General features: G+C 35.2%; 1 protein-coding gene and 1 pseudogene across 5 annotated transcripts in view; both read left to right on the forward strand.

The window, feature by feature from the left end:
• The window catches only part of PIK3C2G (phosphatidylinositol-4-phosphate 3-kinase catalytic subunit type 2 gamma), a 347688-nt gene that overhangs the window by 88216 nt on the left and 237006 nt on the right, over positions 1-22466 (forward strand). For 4 of the 5 annotated variants that reach the window (XM_006933551.4, XM_045061454.1, XM_019834592.3 and 1 more), the window contains 4 exons: positions 3850-3883; positions 8981-9176; positions 11656-11778; positions 18399-18530. In XM_006933551.4, coding sequence (XP_006933613.3) covers positions 3850-3883; positions 8981-9176; positions 11656-11778; positions 18399-18530 — 485 coding nt within the window. The remainder of the gene's footprint in view (positions 1-3849; positions 3884-8980; positions 9177-11655; positions 11779-18398; positions 18531-22466) is intronic. The other variant, XM_045061452.1, reaches the window with a different exon arrangement.
• Positions 4600-8192, forward strand: LOC109501886 (annotated as a pseudogene).

Genomic DNA, 22466 nt, shown 5'->3' on the forward strand with positions numbered 1-22466 from the left:
GTCTTATTTTAATTAGAACTTATTTTTGTAATTATAGAATAATAATGAATATAGAAATTTGAATACCTTGTTTGCATTACATATAGGGACAGTGATGACTCAGGAGCAGTGGAATCATCCTATCAAAAGATTTTCCAGATAAACATTCATTAAAAGCTAAAATTACAAAGCATGAAGACGTCAAAATTTAAACAATATAATCAATAAATATCAAAATTCGATGTCTGAAATTAATATGTGTTCATTTCCTTACATTTTTCTTAATGGGAAAATATCTACTCTTACACCTTCCAGTAGAAGAAAATGAAGTAACTATATAGTCTCCAAAGCTGTTTTTGTATGTACATATTAATATCCATGGTCTTCAGAAAAGACAACAAGGTAAAAAATTTGAAGTGACCACATTTAATCTGGTCATATTTTTCTATTCTGTGTTAGGGTGGGAAAATTCTACATAGTCGCCAAAAGCCTATCATCAGTATGTTGTGAAAATAAATATTTTGATGAACTCAAAAACTTAAGAATTATATGATGCTAAGAAGGACATTTCAAGGATATCCTTTCTGAGATAACAAGGTAGTGAGAGTTAACTTTCAACAAGCAACTAATTTCTCTTACAGTATCACATTTGGGAGACATTATAAGCACCTAGAGCTGGCAATAAAATACAAAGAGCTTAGGGTCATGCAAATATGATTTGAACTCAATATCTACCAGTTTTTAGCTGAACATCCTTCGGAAAATTAATTCATATCTCTGAGTTTCAGCTTTCCTCACTGCATAAATAAATAAATAAATAAATAAATAAACAAACAAACAAACAGCAGAATCTACAGGGTTCCTGTGTTACAAATAATGTTAATAAAGGTCCAAATGATACTGTTTCTTGCATAAGTCATTATTATTACTGAAGGTAGTAGGAATGGTGCTGGTGGTACTTTTTGAGATTCCTCCCCATATAGCCAACATGAAGGTTTTAATTCACACAAGCACCACGTAGGTCATTATCTCACGACTACTGATTATAGCCAGCATCATGACAAATGTGAACCTTTGCCAGAGGAGGAGACCACATGCATGAATGTGAACACATGTCTCTCCATCTGCTAAAACCACTTGGTTGTGCTTCAATGTTTATGTTCGGCTCTCAGTGAATCAATACAAACAAATAACTGATCAAAGAATGAGGAAAATCTCATTTTAGGATAAAGCACTTCAAATGCCGTTAAAAATATTACAAGATACAAAAGCTTTATCTTAAAACATTCATTTTTGAAAACTCCCTAAAAGAACAAAAATGGCAATTTTCTCAGAAATGTCAAATTTTCAATATAGCTGAAGCCAAAAGAATCCTTCAAAGAGAAAGTGAATCCTAGGAAAACTGAACAATTATAATTCTTATGAAAAGTTCATAATCACATTTCACCTATCTTATATACTTATGAGCACTAACTTATATGTGATTACTGACACATAGAAATAAACAGTTGACAATTACCAGTTTTATTTCATATATGTCAATGGGAAAAACAGACAGTTTAAAACCCTTAATAAACAGATTCTAGGGGTGCCTGGGTGGCTCAGTTAAGCATCCAATTCGATCTCAGCTCAGGTCTTGATCTCAAGGTCTTGAGTTCAAGCCCTGAGCTCGGCTCCATCCTGGGCATGGAACCTACTTTAAAAATAAATAAATAAAAATAAAATAAACAGATTCTACTTATTTTGAGCACACTTTAAAAGTTCACTTATTCTACATCACCTTCATTCAAACATGTTCACCATCCTAATCGAAGAGCCCACCTATATAAGAATGCTAGCACAAACAGTAAGTACATATTTTCAGAATTTGTGCAGTAACCAACTGCAGTTAACAATGCCAAAGCACCTCAGTCTGTCTAACCACCATGAACCTAAGATTAAAAAAATACTGAGAAAAATGAATCTTCTGCCAACAAACTCAAATTTGAAAATCTTTCCTTTCTCTTGGCTGCCTTTTTTGGTCAACTTGCAAGAGACTATTTCCTGCCATACAGAGAAGTAATGAGGTATTTATTAAATGTAAGTTTTGGCAAGATGATGAATTATATCACAAATGCAGTTATACTCTTATTCAGCACTGGAAACAATTTTCCATCCTTCAAAATTCTATTCCAGAATCTCACATAACATATTTCCATTACATGTTCATACAATAAATGAAACACAAAGAGAAAAATATGGTCTTACACATTGTGCTGTAGGTGGATGTCATGGTGATTTTAAAATACAAGTTTATATTTCTGAATAAATTGAATTCTAGTTAAGTCAGGCTAACATCTTTAATGGTCTCATCCACATGGGTGAGGTGAAGATCTTATGTGCAATTGTTAAGCCTAGTGGTTTAAACTACACTCAGATGAAATACTGTACTTAAGAGAAATGCTTCTGAAAAGGTTCACGTGAACAATGCTTTTAAGTGAAAAAGGTATATATAAATTTAATTAAATTTTAAACATGATACAAGTGTTTTCTTTCAAAAGGAATATTGTAGCAAGTTCTTGATTACAAGAAAAAAAAAAACACCACGATTATCCTTTGAGAAATTGGGCTTTAAAAACAAACTTAAAGCAAAATTTTTTAAAATGTAGTGCCAATTAAAATGGATTTGACATATTAGAAAATTATGTTTGCTTTCGGACTGAAACCTCAGTTTTGTGAATCTGTGTATCTCTATATATAGTTTTCATGATAATGAAGTTATAACCAGTGAATCCTAAACCACTAAAGTAATTCTAGGTCTCCACAAACACAAATAAACAAACAAGCAAATAAGTAATAAAACCATACTAATGAATATGAACTAAAATGACAAAAAATATAATTTCAGATAGTACTGTTTTATTTAGAATATGGTCACAAGTGTTTTACTGTCAGTTTCTTTAAATCTCCTAAAAATAAAGAAATGAAACTATATCATAAATCTGTATGATTCTGCCCACTTGATTTTTTTTTAAGTTTATTTATTTATTTTGAGAAAGAGAGAGCATGAGCAGGGGAGGGGCAGAGAAAGAGAGGGGAAAAGAATCCCAGGAGAGGGGGCTCAAACCCATGAACCGTGAGATCATGACCTGAGACAAAGTCTGACCCTTAACCAACTGAGCCACCCAGGTGCCCTTGATTTTGCCCACTTCCATCCAGCCCTCTTTGCATAGCAGCCCAAAGCTCGCAACTGAACTAATAATAACTGCTAATAATAAGAACTGGACATACTACACAGAAAGAATTAAAATGCACTTATTTCAAAAACTTATTTACTGCTGGGGAAGGAACTGAGTTTAGCCAATATATATAGAACTGTTCTAATAACACTAAACAGGCTTGGGGTGCCTGAGTGACTCAGTCGGTTGAGCGTCGGCTTCCGCTCAGGTCATGATCTCATGGTTTGTGAGTTCAAGCCCTGCGTTGGGCTCTGTGCTGACAGCTCAGAGCCTGAAGCCTGTTTTGGATTCTGTGTCTCCCTCTCTCTCTGCTCCTCCCCTGCTCGTGCTCTGTCTCTCTTTCTCAAAAATAAATAAACATTAAAAAATTTTTTTAAAAAAAACACTAAACAGGCTGAATTTATTCTAAATTTTTTTCAGTCAAAAAACCTAGATTGTTTATTAAAACATTCAGAATGCTTTCCTTTTACTTTATAATTTAGCTTCCTTCTGTTTATTAAGCAACATTGATACATGATAACAATAAATATTTTGTCTTTTTATGATGCAAGAGAAATTTCAGTGTTTAGATCTGGATATAATCAGTTTGGTTGTTTTGTGAATTTGTTTTCTAAATAACTATTCTGTCTTTGCACTTATTTTTCTTTTTCAGAATTTTCATCAAAATTCAGAGACTTCAGCAAAAGGTAAAACATACATGTACCCACACTTAAGAAACAGTTACAGGAACAAAAATAATTTAACTCTTTTCAATTTTTTATCCAAATATTATGGTAGCACACGCACACAAACATTTTTTGAGGCATAAGTGTTTTGCTAAGCTGTTTTTACTGATGGAAATGATTATTCTGCAAGTGAATAAAAATCAACACTCTAAACTTTTAGCCTGACATTTTTAAGAAATGGGAAAAGTCAAGAGGTCTATAAAAAAGAAAGGAATACTGAAAATATTTTTATAACCATTCCAAGAACTATAAAATTTTATTTAGCTACTTATATTTTGATGTAAGAAGAGTCTAAAAAATAGCAGATGTCTTTCTTCAAAGTCACTAATTTCAAATTTAAATTAAAATAGTATTTGAAAGACCAATCTAACATAATATGTGGGAGGATTAGATCCTGGAATAATTAGTGTTCACAGAGGCTCCGAGCCTATAAAACTGCAAGCCACAGGAGGACTTTGCCTCTACAGAAAACAGTGGATATGTAATAGTGTGGTATAGAGCAAAGGATCTGGCTTTTGGAATCTGGTTAATTTCAACTCTGCCACTTTTTGACTCTGTGATCTTAGGGAATTAAATTCTTTGATTCCCCAATATGCATAGCAGACATGATAGTTACTTAAAGTGCAGGGTGTGGTCAGAGTTGTTCTTGCTTGCACAGGCAAGTGGTATTTGGCGTTATGAACCCTGCGAGTATCTTCAAGGAAACAGACTCACATACAAACGATAACCCCAACCTGTCCTCCATTCCCTTAATCATTTTTAGGAGAAAGTAATGTGCGGAGGGATATCCTCTCTACTCTAATTACCACCACTCAAAAGAAGACATTCAATTACATTTGAAGAGCTCCCCCCTTCACATCACCGAGAAATATGGGACGGCAGAGGGCATGGAGAGAAAACAAACACACACACAAACAAAGTGTACTGGCGCAAAAATCCCTGTTCCAGGCATTCATAACTCCAGAACATCATTAAGGAAGGGAAAAGATGGACACCCCCTAACAATATCACTAACACAGAGTCCAAGTGATACACTGAAGAGAGAACAAGCTGGAGGTTATGTCAGATGGAATTGGCCCTCTCTTCCTTTCTTCTAGGAATGTTGGAATAAAATCCCTTCATTCCATAGTCCTAAGGGCTTGGGATATAAGATCCCAGAGAACTGTGTAGGAATGTTCACAAAGACTTCTATTCAATGCTAAATCATCACAGATTCTAATTAATGCATCTTATTTGCTTAAACTTTAAGTTTATTTATTTATTTTAAGAAAGAGACAGAGAGAGTGCATGAGGAGGGGAGGGACAGAGAGAGAGAGAGAAAGAGAGAGAATCCCAAGCAGGCTCTTCACTGCCAGTGCAGAGCCCTGCACGGGGCTTGAACTTACAAGCCATGAGATCATGACCTGAGCCAAAACCAAGAGTCAAATGCTTAACTGACTGAGAAACCCAAGTGCCCCTAATTAATAAATTTTAATCAAATATATATTGTCACTATTTCTCAATTTATGACACTATAACTCTATTCCCAGAGTAAAATCAGGTGTGATAAATATTATTACTCCATATTTCACCACCAACCCCACTATCTTGAGTCCCTAGTACATTTCTGATGATATGTGAAATGGACTCTTCATCCAGAGTTCTGGAAGTAAAGCATAATGCATAAGCACACATCTCTATACTACCTCAAATAAGCAAATTATAACCAAGAACTGTATTTCTGCAGAAAAAGTCAAGAGTAGAGTTTGAGTAAATACCCAGATAATTAAGATTTCCCAAAATACACGCTGGGGCTTGAATTCATAAGATCTCTGACCCAACTTTATGATTTATTTTAGATGTGTATTCATTTGCACAAGGTTGGGAATTATTAACAAGAAGTTTATACTTCCTGATTCAGAGTACCAACAGCACAATGTGGGGACTGGGTAACATGTTTCTATAAATTTATAGTTCCCTGCCTCCTGTTGTTCAGGAGAATCCCCGTTGGTCGGCCTCAAGAATTTGAGTCCTCTTTAAAAACGATTTTTATGCTTCTTTACTCTTCTGTTTTATTAACTGCTACTGCTGATTTCTCTGAGAATTTTAATTAGGGCTTATTTCATGCTGCTCATTCCCTGAGACTGATTTCAACAAGGGGCACCATTTTAAGTAAAATGTGGCCATCTTATAAATTTTGTACAAACTTACGAATAACCAAGTGAATAATAGCATGTGTTGAGCAACAAAAAAATGTTTTAATTATGGACAGAGCTTCTGAGGGGCAGGATGGGGTTCAAAGAAGCTCCCTGCTGAAAGTGGCATGATTTTTGAGTACCAAATTGTCTGGTATTGGAACACTGCAGACTGATGGAGGAAAAAGCTGGCTCTTTTATTTTCTTTTCAAAACAACTAGAAACTACAAGCAATTTATGCTTCAGAAACAACTTGACGAGGAAGTGCATGCGTTTGAATAAATACCAGTACTGTGTGACTTGACTTGGCACACATCAAATCAAATCAAAATCACTGCCCGTTTTAACAACATAATTTCAAAGGACGCACTTACTTGTTCTCTCGGTGACTTCTCAGCGGCAGATCTCGGCCGCCGGGCCCTTCTCCCTGGAGTTTGGAGCACCCAGCGCAAGCCCAGAGCCTAGCGGAGCAGCCGCCACAGTGGGCGGGGCCACGTGCCGCAGGGGTGTCTGGGACCCCACCTGGTACTGGGAGAACCACAGACCCTGCTCAACATCCGGAAGAGGAGCCTGAAGTCTGCAGGAGAACTGATGCCCAGGCTGGACCATTACAAAGGCAAGGTCATGAGGCACATCTTCCTCATCAGGCAATCCCAGTACCGGGTGGACGCCTTTTCCGATTGCACTACCGACTCTCCTAGGTTGCAGACAGGCTAGGCTGACTGGTGTTCCGACTTGTAAACTTGGGATTGAAACTTAATAAAATCGACCATTCCTCCATGACCCACGCGATAGAAACCACTGACATCGTCAGCAAACACGTGCCAGGGGTCTGCAAAGTCAGCACAGACCTGCTGAGGGAAGGCGCCCATATCTAGCTGAACGAGCTGAATCGGCCCAAGTCGCACTGGAAACCCGAAACTGAGGGTATTAGGAAGACAGAGCCGGAAGGGAAGTGGCTTACTAAATTGCATCCACCTGGCAGACGCCAGGCAGCAGAATGGTTCTGAAATCTGCCATGCCACCTTTTGCAACCTGATGTGTCCGGCGCCAGAGTTCTTTCAGAAGGCTGGCTCCGCCTCTCCCTCAACAACCGCAGCATTATCCAGCTGGTGGTCTGGTCTAGTTGCAGAGTAGCGCTCAGGGTCCTCAGAGACATAGGGTTCAGGCCTCCTGATAAGATCTAACACTCCTGAAGAGGGCCTCGAGGCCCCGCTCTCCTCAGTGCTGTACCCAGCTGGTTGTGGGTGTCACCAAAGAACACAGATTCCCTCTCTGGCGTCCCTCCACAAATTAAGCTGCAGTTCATTTCATTTCTCCAGGACGACGTGGCCGAAAAGTAGAAATATCTAAAGTGTGGCATTTCAGTACTTTTCTTCTGGCCCGGGAAGGGAAAGAATAACATTCAGATCAGATTAGGCTGATTTCTTTTTCAATAGTTTTCTGCCTTAAGCTGTTCAACCAGAATAAAGTTATAGGATTTAAGGAGGCCTGTTTCGGGGATGAGACTGAAGCCTGGCAGATTCACACCGAGGAGCTCTTTGACCATTACCGTAGGTAGCTGTGCCACCTGCCTGGAGGCCCCTTCAGCAAAGCCCGTCATGCATGAGGGACTCTGAGGAGGGCACCAGAGCTTCCATTCACAACTTACTTCCCTTCATACATTCTTTTCATTTCCTAAACGCTTTATCACTTAAATATTTGTTAAAGATTTTCTTGATTTGGGTTAAAAGATGATAATTTTTGAGCTTTTATATTTGAGTTTATTCTTCATTTAACTTTTGAAACACTATCATAGTTGAGTATTAAAACGAAAACAATTGCAAATGAGTTAAGTATATTCCTTCACTCACTCACTACTGCATACAAAATGTCGGTAGTTAGTGTTATTTAGTGGCCCCATGAAGAGGTCTGACACTGAACACCACCCCTAGGATAATGTTCATCATCCTCAAAAACTTCACCATTGTAATGACGCTATCTTTCCTGATTTTGATCAAAGTCCACTACCTGTACTACCTGGTCCATTTCATCAGTCTCTTCCACTTTCTTCCTCTCAGGTAGGAATTTTATTGGGAGTTTATTAGGAGAGAGAAATCCAGGAAAGTTTACCTTAAATTCCATGATTAGGTGACCCTTTCCATATGGTCTATGAAATTGGCATGCCTTCATTTAGTACACACTTAACAGCTATTAGCCCCTATACTTAGTCATTTTTTTTCTCATTTTTTTTTTCCTTCGTGACAAGTCACTTTTTGGAATAATCAATAAACTCCGTTTAAACAACTAATAGTAAAACTTAAGTAAGGCTTCAATTTTGAAGAGATTTAGTAAGTAAGCATCATAAATCTTTCATTTCAAGCTTATTTCAGGTCTCAGCCAGGTACTTTTACTGTTCTCCTTTTACAATAGCACAATGTATGTGATTAGTGTTCAGTTAATGGTAAACATAATAGCATAGCCAAATTATGATTAATTTTTAGATAGTATTTGTTTGAAGTACTTCTAAGCCATGTAGAAAACATGTTCCTTGTCTGAAAGTTAATTCTTAACAATAATAAACTAGAATAAAAAATATCTCAAATTAAAGAATGCCAAATTAATAATCCAAAACTCTGATCTATGATAAAAGGCCATGATTCCAAGATTTTTGCAACTGAAGATATGAAAGCTTATTGATTATCTACACAACTATCAACTAATTCAGGCTGCATAGAGAGGCACAGATGGCTAATTGGTGTCAGTTGGTAGATGGTCATTTTAATTAAATTTTATTTAAAAGTTATCATAAGAAATTTCAAAGCTGTAATTGATGGCTTATAATGAGTATGGCCCTTCACAGATGACCTGATTTCTATCCTTCCCCCCCTCTCCCCCACCTTAGGCTTGATAGAGAAAGTGACAACTGAACTCTCCAGGGCCATCTACCAGCTAATCAGCGTCTATTGCCGCAGCTTTTATGCAGATTTCCAGCCTCTAAATATACCTGATGACATTTCCTATGTAAATCCTGGACTCCATTCCCACCTGAGCTTTACAGTGTATGCAGTTCACAACATTCCAGAGACTTGGGTGCACAGGTGAGTGGTGGTGAGTTTTTCACAAAACTTTTAGTTAATATTTACATGGCTTCTAATTAGAGTATAATTTGTCTTGTTCTTATTTGCAGGAGCGAATATTTTATAAGATTTTGAAATGTAACCAGTGTAAATTTATCTAAATTCTTAAAACCATTTTTAAAAACTTCATTACCAAATGCGCATTCCTTTTCCCTCAAGTCTTCTCCCATTCTCCATATTAAAAATAGCTGCATATTGTCAGTATATCATTATAGAAACAGAAATTTCTCAACCTACTTTATGTAATTGCCCTATTTTTTTTTTAATGTTTGAGTTTAAAAGACCAATGCTAATTAACAGAACAGAGGGATAGCACACACAGGGAAAAGTACTTAATAGAAAAAAAAAATCACTCTGATACCCATCAAATTGTGAGTAGTAAATGTTTTGTGAAATTAGTACCTTGATAAAGTGGGAATTAGCCAAGAGTAATTTGAGTTACATTGGAAATTAACCACAATTATTCCTGGAACATTGCTAGATTTTAGGTTGGCTCTATTATGTAGTATTTTCTTTAATAACATGATTAGATTCATATTATGATCATTATTTTATTTTAAATGCTTATTTATTTATTTTTGAGAGAGAGAGAGAGAGAGAGAATTGGGGGGAAGGGGGAGTGCAGGAAGAGAGGGAGACAGAGAATCTCAACAAGGCTGAGTGCTGTCAACGCAAAGCTGGATGTGGGTCTTGAACCCATGAACCGCGAGATCATGGCCCCAGACAAAACCAAGAGTCCGATGCTCAGCCAGGCACCCTTATAATCATTATTTTAAATGCCTTATGGATTAAATCTATAGTAGAATGTGTATTAAATCAATTAAAGTTGGTAAAAGAATAGTAACTTATAAATGGATTTATTGTACCCACTGCATTTAGCATCTCAAAGAAAAGCTGAAACCTTTCCAATAAATAGACAAAAGAAAATGCTATCTGTATTTTTGAAAATAGCTGAACTGTACACATATTTATAAAGTTAATTAGAAAGAAAAATTGGCTTTTGTATGTAAAAAACATTACCTATCTACACATACACATATTTCTTTAAATCCATGGGATGATTCTTTTATGCCTTTTTCTCAATTTTTTGAAAATTTAAAGGTCTGATGTATAATATATAATAAAATAAATTTCTTACATTTTTTAACCATTAGCAAATACTTATCAATTTTAACTAACATGGAAAAACTAGCCAGATAAATACTGATAACACTATATGCACAGAGCCTGCATTTACATATGGTGTGACAGTTTTGTTTGTTTTTTTTTGTTCCATTATTTTTCTATTCTCTGCTTTATTTCTGCTCTAATCTTTATTATTTTCTTCCTTCTTTTAACTTTGGACGTAGTTTGTTCCTCTTTTTCCAGTTCCTTACATATAAAGTTAGCTTGATTATTTTTGATATTTCTTCTTTTCATGTAAGTATTTACTGCTATAAACTTCTCTCTTAGTACTGCTTTTGCTGCATCCCATAAATTTTAGTATAGTGTGTTCATTTTCATTTGTATCAGTATTTTTTCTAATTTCCCATTTGATTTGTTTTATGCATTGATTGCTCAAAAATTAGAGACATTTTGCTTCTTTCTTAAGAAACTCATATTTTTTGTTCCCCCTAGTGTCTATTTGTGGTACTACAAGTTTGCCAGTGCAGCTGTAAGCTCCCCAGCTCGTTTTGATTCTCAGCTGCTCCCTGCCAGGTCCCATCTGTGCTATGAGTTAGGTAAGACAGAAACCAGTCTCTCAGGCCACCACCCAAAACACTGAAACATTGGACTCACACTCCGACTCTTTTTCTCCCTAGGAAGAAGCCAGAAGTTTGGATGTTCTCCTCTTCATTTTCCAATGAAGAGGGAGAAAAGACAGGGGCAAGTGAATTTGTGCTAGTTCAAATTAGATTTGGTTTAGGCATTTAGATTTAGGCAGGACAGAAACTAGTTCCTTGGATAGCCCCCTAAAAAGTCTGAATGCTGGACATATGTTCCAGTTTTCTCTTTTCCACCCCAGGGAGAAGCTGGGAGTTAGGTTTCCTCCTGATCACACTGCACTCTACTAGGGGAGGAGTTCTGGAAAAGCAGTGCCACAAATTTTCCTACTGATTTCTATGTGACTGGTTTGCACTTGCCTGGAGTGCAGGACACTCTTGTTTCTAAATTTCTCACAAAGGGAATTCATCCATGTATTGCTGAATTGGTGTTTCCATGAGGGAAGGAGGGTCTAGGGCTTCTTGTTGTACCACCTTGCTGACGTCACCCAACATGAATTTTTAAAGTAATTTTTGAGGTATACTTTATATAAGCAAATATAACTTTTTCATTTGACTTTTAACTATAAAAATCCATATAGAACACTGGTTTCTTTATAGTCTTCATTTATAGTCTTCTTTATAGTCTTCAGCTTATTGAATCAATTTTTTAAATTTTTATTTTATTTTTTTTTTAGCTATAAAACATTTTCTTTTTCCTGTTGGCTTACATATGCTGGAAAGAAGTTGTGCCAAGTGAGAAGCTACAGAAATATTCCAGTCAAAAAATTATTCTTTTTCTTGGTCAACTGGAATGAAATGTAAGTTTAATCTTTATTTTGGCAGGATCATTTATCTAATAAGGATCAGGGATTCTTTTTTCTCTTTTTTTTAAACTGAAAGATGTGATTTTTTAAAGATATTACCAGTTGATGTGATTCAGTGATGTGATAAATATGCTCATTCTCGTAGATAACTGAGTGCACAATTCAACAGGTTAAAAAAATCCATTTAGAAACCTAGACAAGTATCCAATTTACATCAACGAATTGATCACAAAGGGAAATTGGAGAAAGCAGAATTATTAATCATTCACACACTATGGATATAAGAGAGACCCTCTATTTGGGGCTGAGGGAAATAGATTCTAGATATAACAAAGAAGAAAGAAAATACCTAATAACATATGTAATCTCCATTTTCCCATGAGAGCCAATTATAAATGTATTTAAACAATCACGTTTTTTGATAATAATTATGCCTTGTGTAAACTACCATCTAGTTTTGGGAGACTGGCACCTACTTTCTCATTTAATGGAGACATGTTAAAACTCTAAGAAAAAAGCACCATCTTGACACAATCCATGCCTTCCTGCTCCCTTGTATCCCCTCCCTCCTCCTCAAGTCCTTACGTTACTCAGAATCTCAGGAGACTCAGGCCCTGGCTATGGCTATTTCATGATTACTTCTGCTTTATTTCATGATTGCTTTTCCTTGCTGTTCCTATGACATTATTCCACTAGCTTTCAGTCATTTCTCCGGTGTCTCCAATGCTGCCCTTACAATCAATTTTCTTCCTACCTCAAATAGAAAAAAAAAAAAAACTCCCAACCCACTATCCCTCAGCCTTTTCACAAGATCTGGCTTGGGAGATGATTTGACTCCCCAATACTGTGCTTTTTCTCAGAGAAATATGTGTCAAAATTTCTAGGACCCCAAGGATGTTGTTAGATAGTGCCATTTATCCCAATCTTAGTGTTACTACAATCAATGGAGACATGACATTTGGCCTTCAATTTTTAAATACTCCATGGTTCCTTCTATGCTAAAGCAATTCCTCCTTCCTCTAGGACTATGACAACATTTATCTTCCTTTCTTTGGTTAGGTTCTTAATTCCTTTGACCAAAGACCTGTTCTTTAATTACAAAATCCTCTTCTATTGCACAAAATGAATTCTGCTTATACAATTCTTCAATGGCTCCCTAGTTCTTACAAAATAAAATACAAATCCTTTAGCACAACATACAAGGCTCCCAGTGGTTTGGCCCCTGCCTATCTCTGCACCTTTATCTTTGGAGTTAGCCCCACTCCCTGCCCCTGTACCGAGTCATTCTGCATCTGATCTATTTATCCTAACTATAAACTGAGAAATCATGTCTCTGCTAGGGGTCCTCCATCTATCAAGAGCACAGTGCCTTTACTGCCCACCTGTCCTTCAAGACACTCTTTTACCTTCCCTATAAACTCTTTTTTATATCATTGGAAATAATTGGCCACTTTTTCTTTTGTTGGTTGATGTGAACCTCAATCTACTCTTACTGAATGTGTTTGCTTATATTTCTGTTTGATTTTGCCAAATGAAAAAAAGATCTTTTGCTTTTGATATTTTATTTTATTCTATTTTTAAAATTTTCCATTCTGTTCCTGGCAACACAAGCAGCATTAGATAGAGTAAGAGTTCAGTGTTTATGGACAAGCAAATGAATTTCATGTAACAAGTGATTCTTTAAATATGTTATTAATTAGCTCAATGACTAAAATTATTTTTCTGACTTAATTAAAACTTATTCCTAACTATTTCAAAAAATCAGATTAATTTTCAGCTGATAGATATGTGCTATCATTTAAACAATTCAAGAAAACACCTACTAATTCTAAAGTCAGTTTAAAAAATCCCCCTCCCAAACCCCAAATAAATTGAAAATCATTAGTGTTGTTGGAATAACTACACTGATATATTTTTCTTCTGTTCCTTCGAGACTGTATATGTACTATCTTTCCTGTGAGTTTTTGATTCCCCCAATAGAATTAGTGACCTCAACCTAGAATTATTTTCATTTGATTTCATTTCCATTAAAAATGGAATTAAAAATTACCATTTTTCTAGGTGCTTGTAGCATTCTTTATGTATTTTAACATGTATCTATTATACTATAATTGATTATACACTCCATTACTAGGCTGTACACTTAAGGACAGAAAATTTGTTATTTAATAATGTATGACATAGATTTGACATATTTAATCATCATAGTATATCCAAAATATATTATCTCATCTTAACAACAAAAATACGAAACAGGTATTGTCATCCTTTTTAAAAGATCAGGGTTTTGAGGGTTGTGAAGCATAATTAACTTCTCCTAGTTCCCACAACCAGTAAACGTCAGAACTAGTGCTCAGATCTACTCTCACTCCAAAGCTGATGTTTTTACTGTGATTTCTATACTATTTCTTAAAACATATAAAATCCTTGGCAGAGTATTTATATTCTATAGATAGTCCTCACATCTTAAATTTAAAAAAAGCTCCATTCTCCTACCAGCAGCTACCCTGTGTTTTTCCTCTGCTTTATAGCAAAACCCTTCCAAAGAGTTGTGTATATTCACTTTTTTCATTTTTTCCCCTCTGCTCTAAAATATACTCCAGTTAGGCTTTCATCGCTCTGTTTCACTGAAATTGCCCATTAGAGTCACTAGTGACCTGCATAGTTAAATCTAATGTTGGTTTCTCAGTCTTCATCTTACATCCTGTATTTAGGAGTATTTGGCACTGTTGCTCTCACCTTCCATCTTGAAATATGCTCTCCACTTGGCTCCCATATTCTTTTCGCTTTCCTCCTCCTGCACAGGACATTACTTCTCTATCTTCCTCTTTTCCCAGACTGATCATGATCTTAGCACTTACACCTCTTTTCTGTTGTGTCTAAACTTACTCCTTTAGTTTTCTTTTACCATCACATATCCTTAAATGCATCTATATGCCAACAACTCCAAAAGTTATATCACCAACCAGGCATCAGTCACAAACTCCACATTTATACACTCAACATTTCTGAAGCAATACTGTAAACCTTACATTCCAAACTTGTTCTATCCTTGGATAGCCACCTTGGATGATCCTTTTCAGTTCCAGTTGTTCAGATCACATCCTTAACCTGAATCTCCTGCTCTCAGGAAATCCTACAGGCTCTCTCCTCAAAATATTTCCAGACTATTACTTTTCATAACTTTCATTGGTATAGGCCCCCATTCTCTCTCTCCTGAATTACCAGTGTTTTATAATGGTCTCCCTACTTCTCTTGCACCTTGATAGTCCTTCTCACACAGTGGCTAAAGTGACTTATTTTAAAAGGTTAAGTCAGGCTATGCTTCTGATTCTGTGTCTCCCTCTCTCTCTGCCCCTCCCCCACTCATGCTCTGTCTCTCTCTGTCTCAGAAATAAATAAACATAAAAAAATTAAAAAATAATGTGATTCAGGCTATGTTATTCTTCTCCTTAAAAATACTGAAATGGCTCCCAGTTTCATTCAGACAAAAATCAAAGTCCTTACAATGGTTTATTGTTATATATATGTTAAAAGGAGAGTTCTAAACATTCTTACTTCATTAAATCTCCCATTTTTATCAAGAGAAACTTACTCTGATCTTAGGAAAACTATCTCATATGGAAGAAAAAAATGTTTCAGAAAAAAATTTAGTGTTTATTCATTTTTCAACAGTAGAGTAAGGCAAATATATGGTTAAATCTATGCCAGCTACTTGCATAAAAAGAAGCAATCCAACTTTACTTGTTGAATTGTCTCTTAAAGTATTTTTCTAACTTTTTTGTATAAAAGTTCACTTCTTTAATTTTTCAATAGCTATATAGAAGTTAAAAAAAAAGATTTCTTAGTGAGTATGAGATTATTCTGGCTTTAAAGATCCATATGTATGCAAGAAATGAATAAATAACTATTTAGAGAGCATGTATTCTTACCCTAGAAGAATTTATTTTTATTAATAAAAATGACAAAATGGAAATTGACAGTAACTATCCACTGTAACTGATTGAATTTTTGTCATTCTTGATATGAAAGCTCACTAACAAGTGAAGTTATACATGAGGAAGCCAGACTCAATGAGAAAAAGAACACTCCAGATTATGTGAGGAATAAAGTGAAATTATTATATCTTCCATTCTAGCACAGAAATATGAAAACTGAATAGAAAATCAATTACAAGTAAAAGAGAGCACATTCAAGAAATTACTGTGCATTCCATAGGGTCATCAACATTTTATGTTGAGTTTCAGAGCTTCTTTTAAGCTGAGAAGTATGTCCACAATATCTTAGGTGGATATTTTGGGTATAAAAGAATATGAAAGAAAATAAAGATTTTTAAATATATAAATGTGAAACAAATTAATTTTTTAATAATCTAAACTTTGCTAATCTTGAAAAACAGATTTTATTCACCATAGTCTTTCCTTTATTCACCTTTCCTACTTTTAACTAGAATTAATTTCATCTGTCTACAATGGCTAATATAAATTATTACATTATTGGTTGAATAATGAATGTATTGCTGATATATAACCAACAATTGCCACCTACTGTGTTATACAATGTTTGATCCATTTTGTGGATAAGGAAAAATGAGGCTTATTAGTCATAGAGCAAATATTTGAATGCAGATATATCTAGATTCAAATTTCTGACTTGTTCTCTCCACTCATAGCTTACATATTGAAATCTGAGTTGTTATTAATTCAATTATATCACACCTTAAACTGCACATAGTATTTACCCTTACCCCAATTTCCTGTTTCTTTTATATTTCTGTATCAGTTGAAGTTATCCACTATAACATAATCTACAAGTCTAGAATTCATCTTTAATTCTTCATTGTCCTATTCCAGTAATATGCTCACTCAAATATTAGTTATTAAATTTACCTCTATAATACCCCTTCTGTCTTCCTTATTATTAGCTGCTTTATTACACCCTGGATCTGGGACTCTTTATCACTAGGAATAGCGTGTTGGGAACATGGATGTGTACCTCCTCAAAACCAGTATGGTCACTGGGCTGAATTAACTCCTCATTTTTTCTTAGACTGAATACTGCCCAGCCACTCAAAAAAGGGGGTCACAAATGTGTTATTTGACATCTTGAGTAAGGACTTCCTTCTCCTTAGCATCCAGATTAGACAGCCAAATCCTAGTGTGAGAAAAAGCTCAATATTACCTGAGGTCTCAACTGGGCCAGCCTCAGTCAGCACTTTCCAATTGAACATTGGCTTTGGTCATCATCAGTATTTTAACAATTACCTACTGCTTAAGAAATTGATGTCAAAATTCAACTGGGAATCACAAGAAATGTGAATTTTTTTTCATATTCCTCATACCTAATACCATCAGATATCATACAATACCAACTGTCCCATTTGCTCTGTCACTTTTCTCTTTCTTTTCCCATCCCTTGGGGAATCAGTTGCCATGATCTTCCCCTATCTGCTAACCTCTATTTTAGTTTTTCCATATCTTCCTAGCACTCTCATCTTCTAGTAAACACATTGCCCCATCTAAGCCATTTGAAAACTATATTTTTCATTTCCTCATATCATAAATAGATCTTTCCTAAATGCCATACTTCTCTTGAGATTCTTATAGTAGAACCTGATCATTTCTATGGAATCAAGATGATTCCAGAAAAGAAAGAAAGGTACCCCTCTCCCTGCCCACCATTAGAGACTTCAGATCATACTCTCAACTTTCTGTCAAAGCTTCTTCTTCTTAAACACTTACACCACCCAGGTGCACTCCTTTCAGTCTTTATAGTATCATACGTAACCTTTTAGACATTCTCTTTTATATATTGATGGATTCAGTGTCTGAATCCAAGTTTTTCTCACCATTAACAATCCTGTCTTTACCCTTGGCCCCCTTTTTTGCCCAAAATATGCAATCCATCCAGGGTCTGTATTTGAAGTTCCTTCCCTTTGACTTAACCAGAAATTGGTATGTCCATTACATTTTAGCAATCATCTCCCAAATGCCTGGGATTTCATCATTACCCAGAATGGTTCATATTGAAAATTGTGTCAAATCCCCTTGCCTGGCATAGGAGTTCTTAGGCATTCAGGCAACTATCTACCTTTTTAATTGTATTCTCTATAACTTCCCCAACCAACTTGACCACATCGCTTGCTCTAGCCACAATGAACCACTCACCGTTTCTCAGCTACACTTAATCTTTCCATGCATAGATGACCTTGTTTTTGTACTTTTCTCTTCCTGGAATATTCTTTTCCAAATCTCAATATGATTATAGCAAATTTATGCTTTAAGACTTGTTTCAAGTTATTTCCTCCCTCCCCCCCCATTCCCTAAAACAGTATTAGTCTGTGTTTACAAAGAGTAAATGCTTGGCATTGTAATTTTTGAAAATAAGATTGCATCTCAAAATTATAATTAAAGCAATCCACATTTATTGAATAACCAATCTTACATTATTTTGTGTGTTTCTGCTATATTTCCATTTTTATAAGATCAAACACAAAAGTTCAAAAGGATCCCTCAATTCAAATAGTTAATTTTATCACACACCATTATATTACAAGGAAATATCTATGAAAAATCTTTGTAACTGGCTAATCTACTTCTTTCTTTTATTTTTAGGATCAATTTTCCTCTTGAAATAAAGTCACTTCCAAGGGAATCTATGCTCACTATAAGATTGTTTGGAATTATCTGTACAACCAATAATGCCAATTTACTGGCCTGGACTTGTCTTCCATTGTTTCCAAAAGAGTAAGTATATCATTTGTGATAAATAAAGCTCTCATCTCAATAAACCCCCCTTAGAAATGAAAATTTTGCAATATATGGCATAATGAGAAAATCAAGAAGACATTTTATTCTAAAATTGAGGTAGATCAATATAAGTCATGACTATTAAAAGTGGAACTGAAAAGCAAAACTGTAAAAATGGATTTAGAAACAAGCCTCATGCTCAACTTGTCAACTGGGTCATTTATAATAAAAAAAGTATTGGCATGACCAATCTAAATTGCTTTTCCTTCTCTGACCAGCCAGTTTCTCTGAAATTAGTCATTCAAAATGACTTAGATCAATATCGTCACTTAGAAACAATGTGAGTCATGGAATTCTGGCTGAAGTAAAATTATACAATGTAACTGGTTTGCTGATCCTTTATTGCCAAGACAAAAATATTTGATAGTTTTAAGGTAAAATTTTTCAGAAAAATAAGCCAACTATGAGTTTAGATATTCTATCAGAACTGGTCATTGCAAAATTAACGTTGACTTAACTATAAGGATTTGGAGCAATTAATACTTAGAATGTTTGACAAAGTCAATTACATGGTTTTCTATGCTATTAAGGAAAAAATATTTCAAATAAATCAGCTTAGTCAGTTTTCATGTGGCAGGACTTGCTTTAGAATTGATTTATAAAATACAATATCTTTAAAAGCCTAGAATGTATATTGCTTTTTAAATATTGTTATAATGTTCATATATATATATATATATATATATATATATATATATATACACACATATAATGTAAAAATAGAGTAATATAAATAATATAAAATGCTAAGGAAATTGTTCATCAGTTTTTTTGTTCCCAAATTTGGTCATTATAATAATTTATCATCAAAGCAACCCTGATAAATCTTTAAGATCATCTTTGTTGGATTAATTCTGATCTGGTGTGTGTGTGTTGCTCTCTTATTTATTTTCATGCAAGAGTCCATTTCCACAAATATGTTTCTTTTATTTTTTTTCTTTTCTTTTTTTCTCTCTCCCTCTCTCTCTTTTTTTTTTTCTCAGAGAGAGAGAATGAGTTTGCACCCTATAGGAGATTTAAAAAGAAATAACATTTCCAAAGACTATAAGAAATAGTTTAGCCCTAGGGCGTCTGGCTGGCTCAGTCAGTGGAGCATACAGCTCTCCATCTCTGTTCTATAGGTTCGAACCCCAAATTGAATGTAGAGATTACTTAAAACTAAAAATAAAATCTTTAAAAAAATAAAGAAATGGTTTAGCCCTAAAAGGAATACCTACTGCTACTAGCAAATATTTCAAAAATCTGATTGGTGGGCTAAGAACTTTCATTACTTTCGCACTAGAAGCAGCTATGCAAGTGCCCTTCCTTCTCTTGAGTGAGTTTCTTTAAAGTTTCAACTGCTGAATTTGTAACATCCAGCATATTTGTAGAGTAATATTTCTAGCTATTCACTGAAAAAAATTCAGTCCATTTTATTCCTGTCCATCATCTAATACACTACTTTGCACATAACAATCAATACATATTAAATATATAAGAAGTTTGGAATATATGTCTTTCAAACTAATCTTCAAGGCTTTTTTTCTATATGGTTATGATAGTAAATTACTGCCTCCATGTTGTTTTGTCATGTATCACTTATTATTAGTAAACATTTTTTGTAAATGCTCATCTTTAACTAATGCCATCTGGGACTGATACTTGGTGGTGTTTTCCTAAGGGAAAGTGTTGAAATTGTGGATGATGAGACATCACATCAGAAAACAAAACTTACTTCAAAGAGCGCTTTGATAAGCATTTGTAAATAAATTTCTGAAAGATCATTTCTCATGAAAATCAGAAAATCTGCTTCTCTTCTATGCTAAACAATTTGAAGAAATCCAGATCTTTTCAAGACATCAACAATCCATCATGTGGGGCAATTGGGGAAATGTGATGACTCCCACTGTGTTCATTGCTCTGAGTGACAGAGATTCTAACCCAATTTATTCGATGCACATATTTCCAGAGTACAGCAAATAGGCCACTTAATTTCATTTTCTTTCACAGAATGACCCCTGCCCATAAACATTTCATATTGAATCTGTCATTTATTACAGTTTGAATTGCCCATAGCTAGCCATGTGGAGTTGTATTGAGCACTTATATCTTTATTTTTTCCAACCTACCCACAATCTGAAAATATGCAGAATTAAAAGCTTCCTGCCTCTTTGTGGTTTCTAGAAGTGGTTTTCAAAAGAACCAATGGTGATTTAACTCAGATATATCAGTTATGACTGCATCAGGACTGTCTACAAATAAAAATAAATTTTAACATTTTGAAGCACACAAATTCACCTTCAGGTCTATAAAAAATAACCAAAGTACAAAGGTAAAATTTTGTCCACAGAAGTTTTATAGTCCTTTCTTTTGCAGACAGAACTTCCATTACATTTATATTCACAATGCTTCCACACTGCAATAAGAAAGTGTTTTTCTCACCTCAACAATTTCTGTGAGTTACCTTCCCTACTTAAATTCAAAACAAATTTGTGGTAGTTACTTAGCATTTCTAAATTGTGGTCAACTCCTTCAACACAGAAATCCTCCACACTGATTGAACAACAGACTCTCCTGGGGAGATTTTAAAATAAATCCAAAAACCAAGTGCTCCCAAATATTCTGATTTAATTGGTCTGCACTGGGGCTCAGGCATCAGTATTCTCAAAGCTTTTCAGGTGTATTAAAACCCAGAAAAATTAGGATATTTTTCGATTTTCGAAAGAGAGCCAAAATAAATCTTAATTTCAAAACAACTTGATTTCCTTAGATTTTTGCTTGAGTAGACAACTCTGACCCCACTGTGTCTTATCATTTCAGATATATCCTCAAAATCAAATATAAAAAAGTTGTGGATAAGAATTCCTTATTGTCTGTTCTTCCTGTCCAAGAGAGGCCCTCAGTGTTCAAATAGTCCAAATACCTCGTTTACAGATGAAGATCTCTATGATAAAGGAAGATTAGGGGACTTTTTATAGGTCACCAGTCTACTTAAGAATTGAACAAGAACAAGAAGGCAGGGCTGACTTCTCTTCACAGGTTTTATTACCTTAAACTGCCTCCCTTCCTGCCCTTAGGTGTCACACCTTGCTCCATGAATGCACTGTGACATTCTCACCAACATACAAGAAGCTCCTGCCTCAACTTTGCCTGTGGTCTGCTTTGGGACATGAAACCTATTAGACCTAGGATTAGCAGAATCCCAAAGAGTTTTATAACATCAGATCCTATGAACAGGCTGGCTGCTCGGATCTGGAGTTTTTTCTATTCTTGGTTCCAGAATGCCAGGCCATGGATGCACATAGAATCCTATAGCTAAAAGTGACAATAGTTATTTTATTTCAACCTTTGATTACACAGCTAGAGGAAACAGGGACACAGAGAGGGTAAACCAGCCCATCTGTTCTCCCAGTGCCATGGATTTGGGGTTGGTTTTTCTAAGCATAAGAATTTATACAATTTTGAAATAAAATATATCCTTAAAGGTATTCCAGAAAAAAATATTTTGAAATGTTATATTTAGCACTGTGGCCCTTTTTCTAATGGCATCTTATTCAAAACCTCAGAGTATAAGAGTGATGACCAGTCCATGTATGTGTTGTTGGGTGAGGAGTGAGAGAGGGGAAATTTAAAATCCTGGAATCCAACCTAGTTGCCATCTCCTCACCACCTTTCTAAAGTCCACCTCCAACCATCAAGCCACAGGGGGGAAAACTACTTTGAAAAACCACAGAGTTTATCAAAGAAGTTCAAAGAAGTTAAGCTAATTCAGGCTAATTAATGAAGATAGGGTGCAGATGTCTTGATATACTCTGGTGTTCTTTTCTCAAAATAAGCTGTTTCCCATCTTCTATCTTCATAATGGCTTTTTTTGTATGCTTCATTTTAATTGAC

The sequence above is a fragment of the Felis catus genome, chromosome B4, assembly GCF_018350175.1.
Source record: "Felis catus isolate Fca126 chromosome B4, F.catus_Fca126_mat1.0, whole genome shotgun sequence".
Lineage (NCBI taxonomy): Eukaryota > Metazoa > Chordata > Mammalia > Carnivora > Felidae > Felis > Felis catus.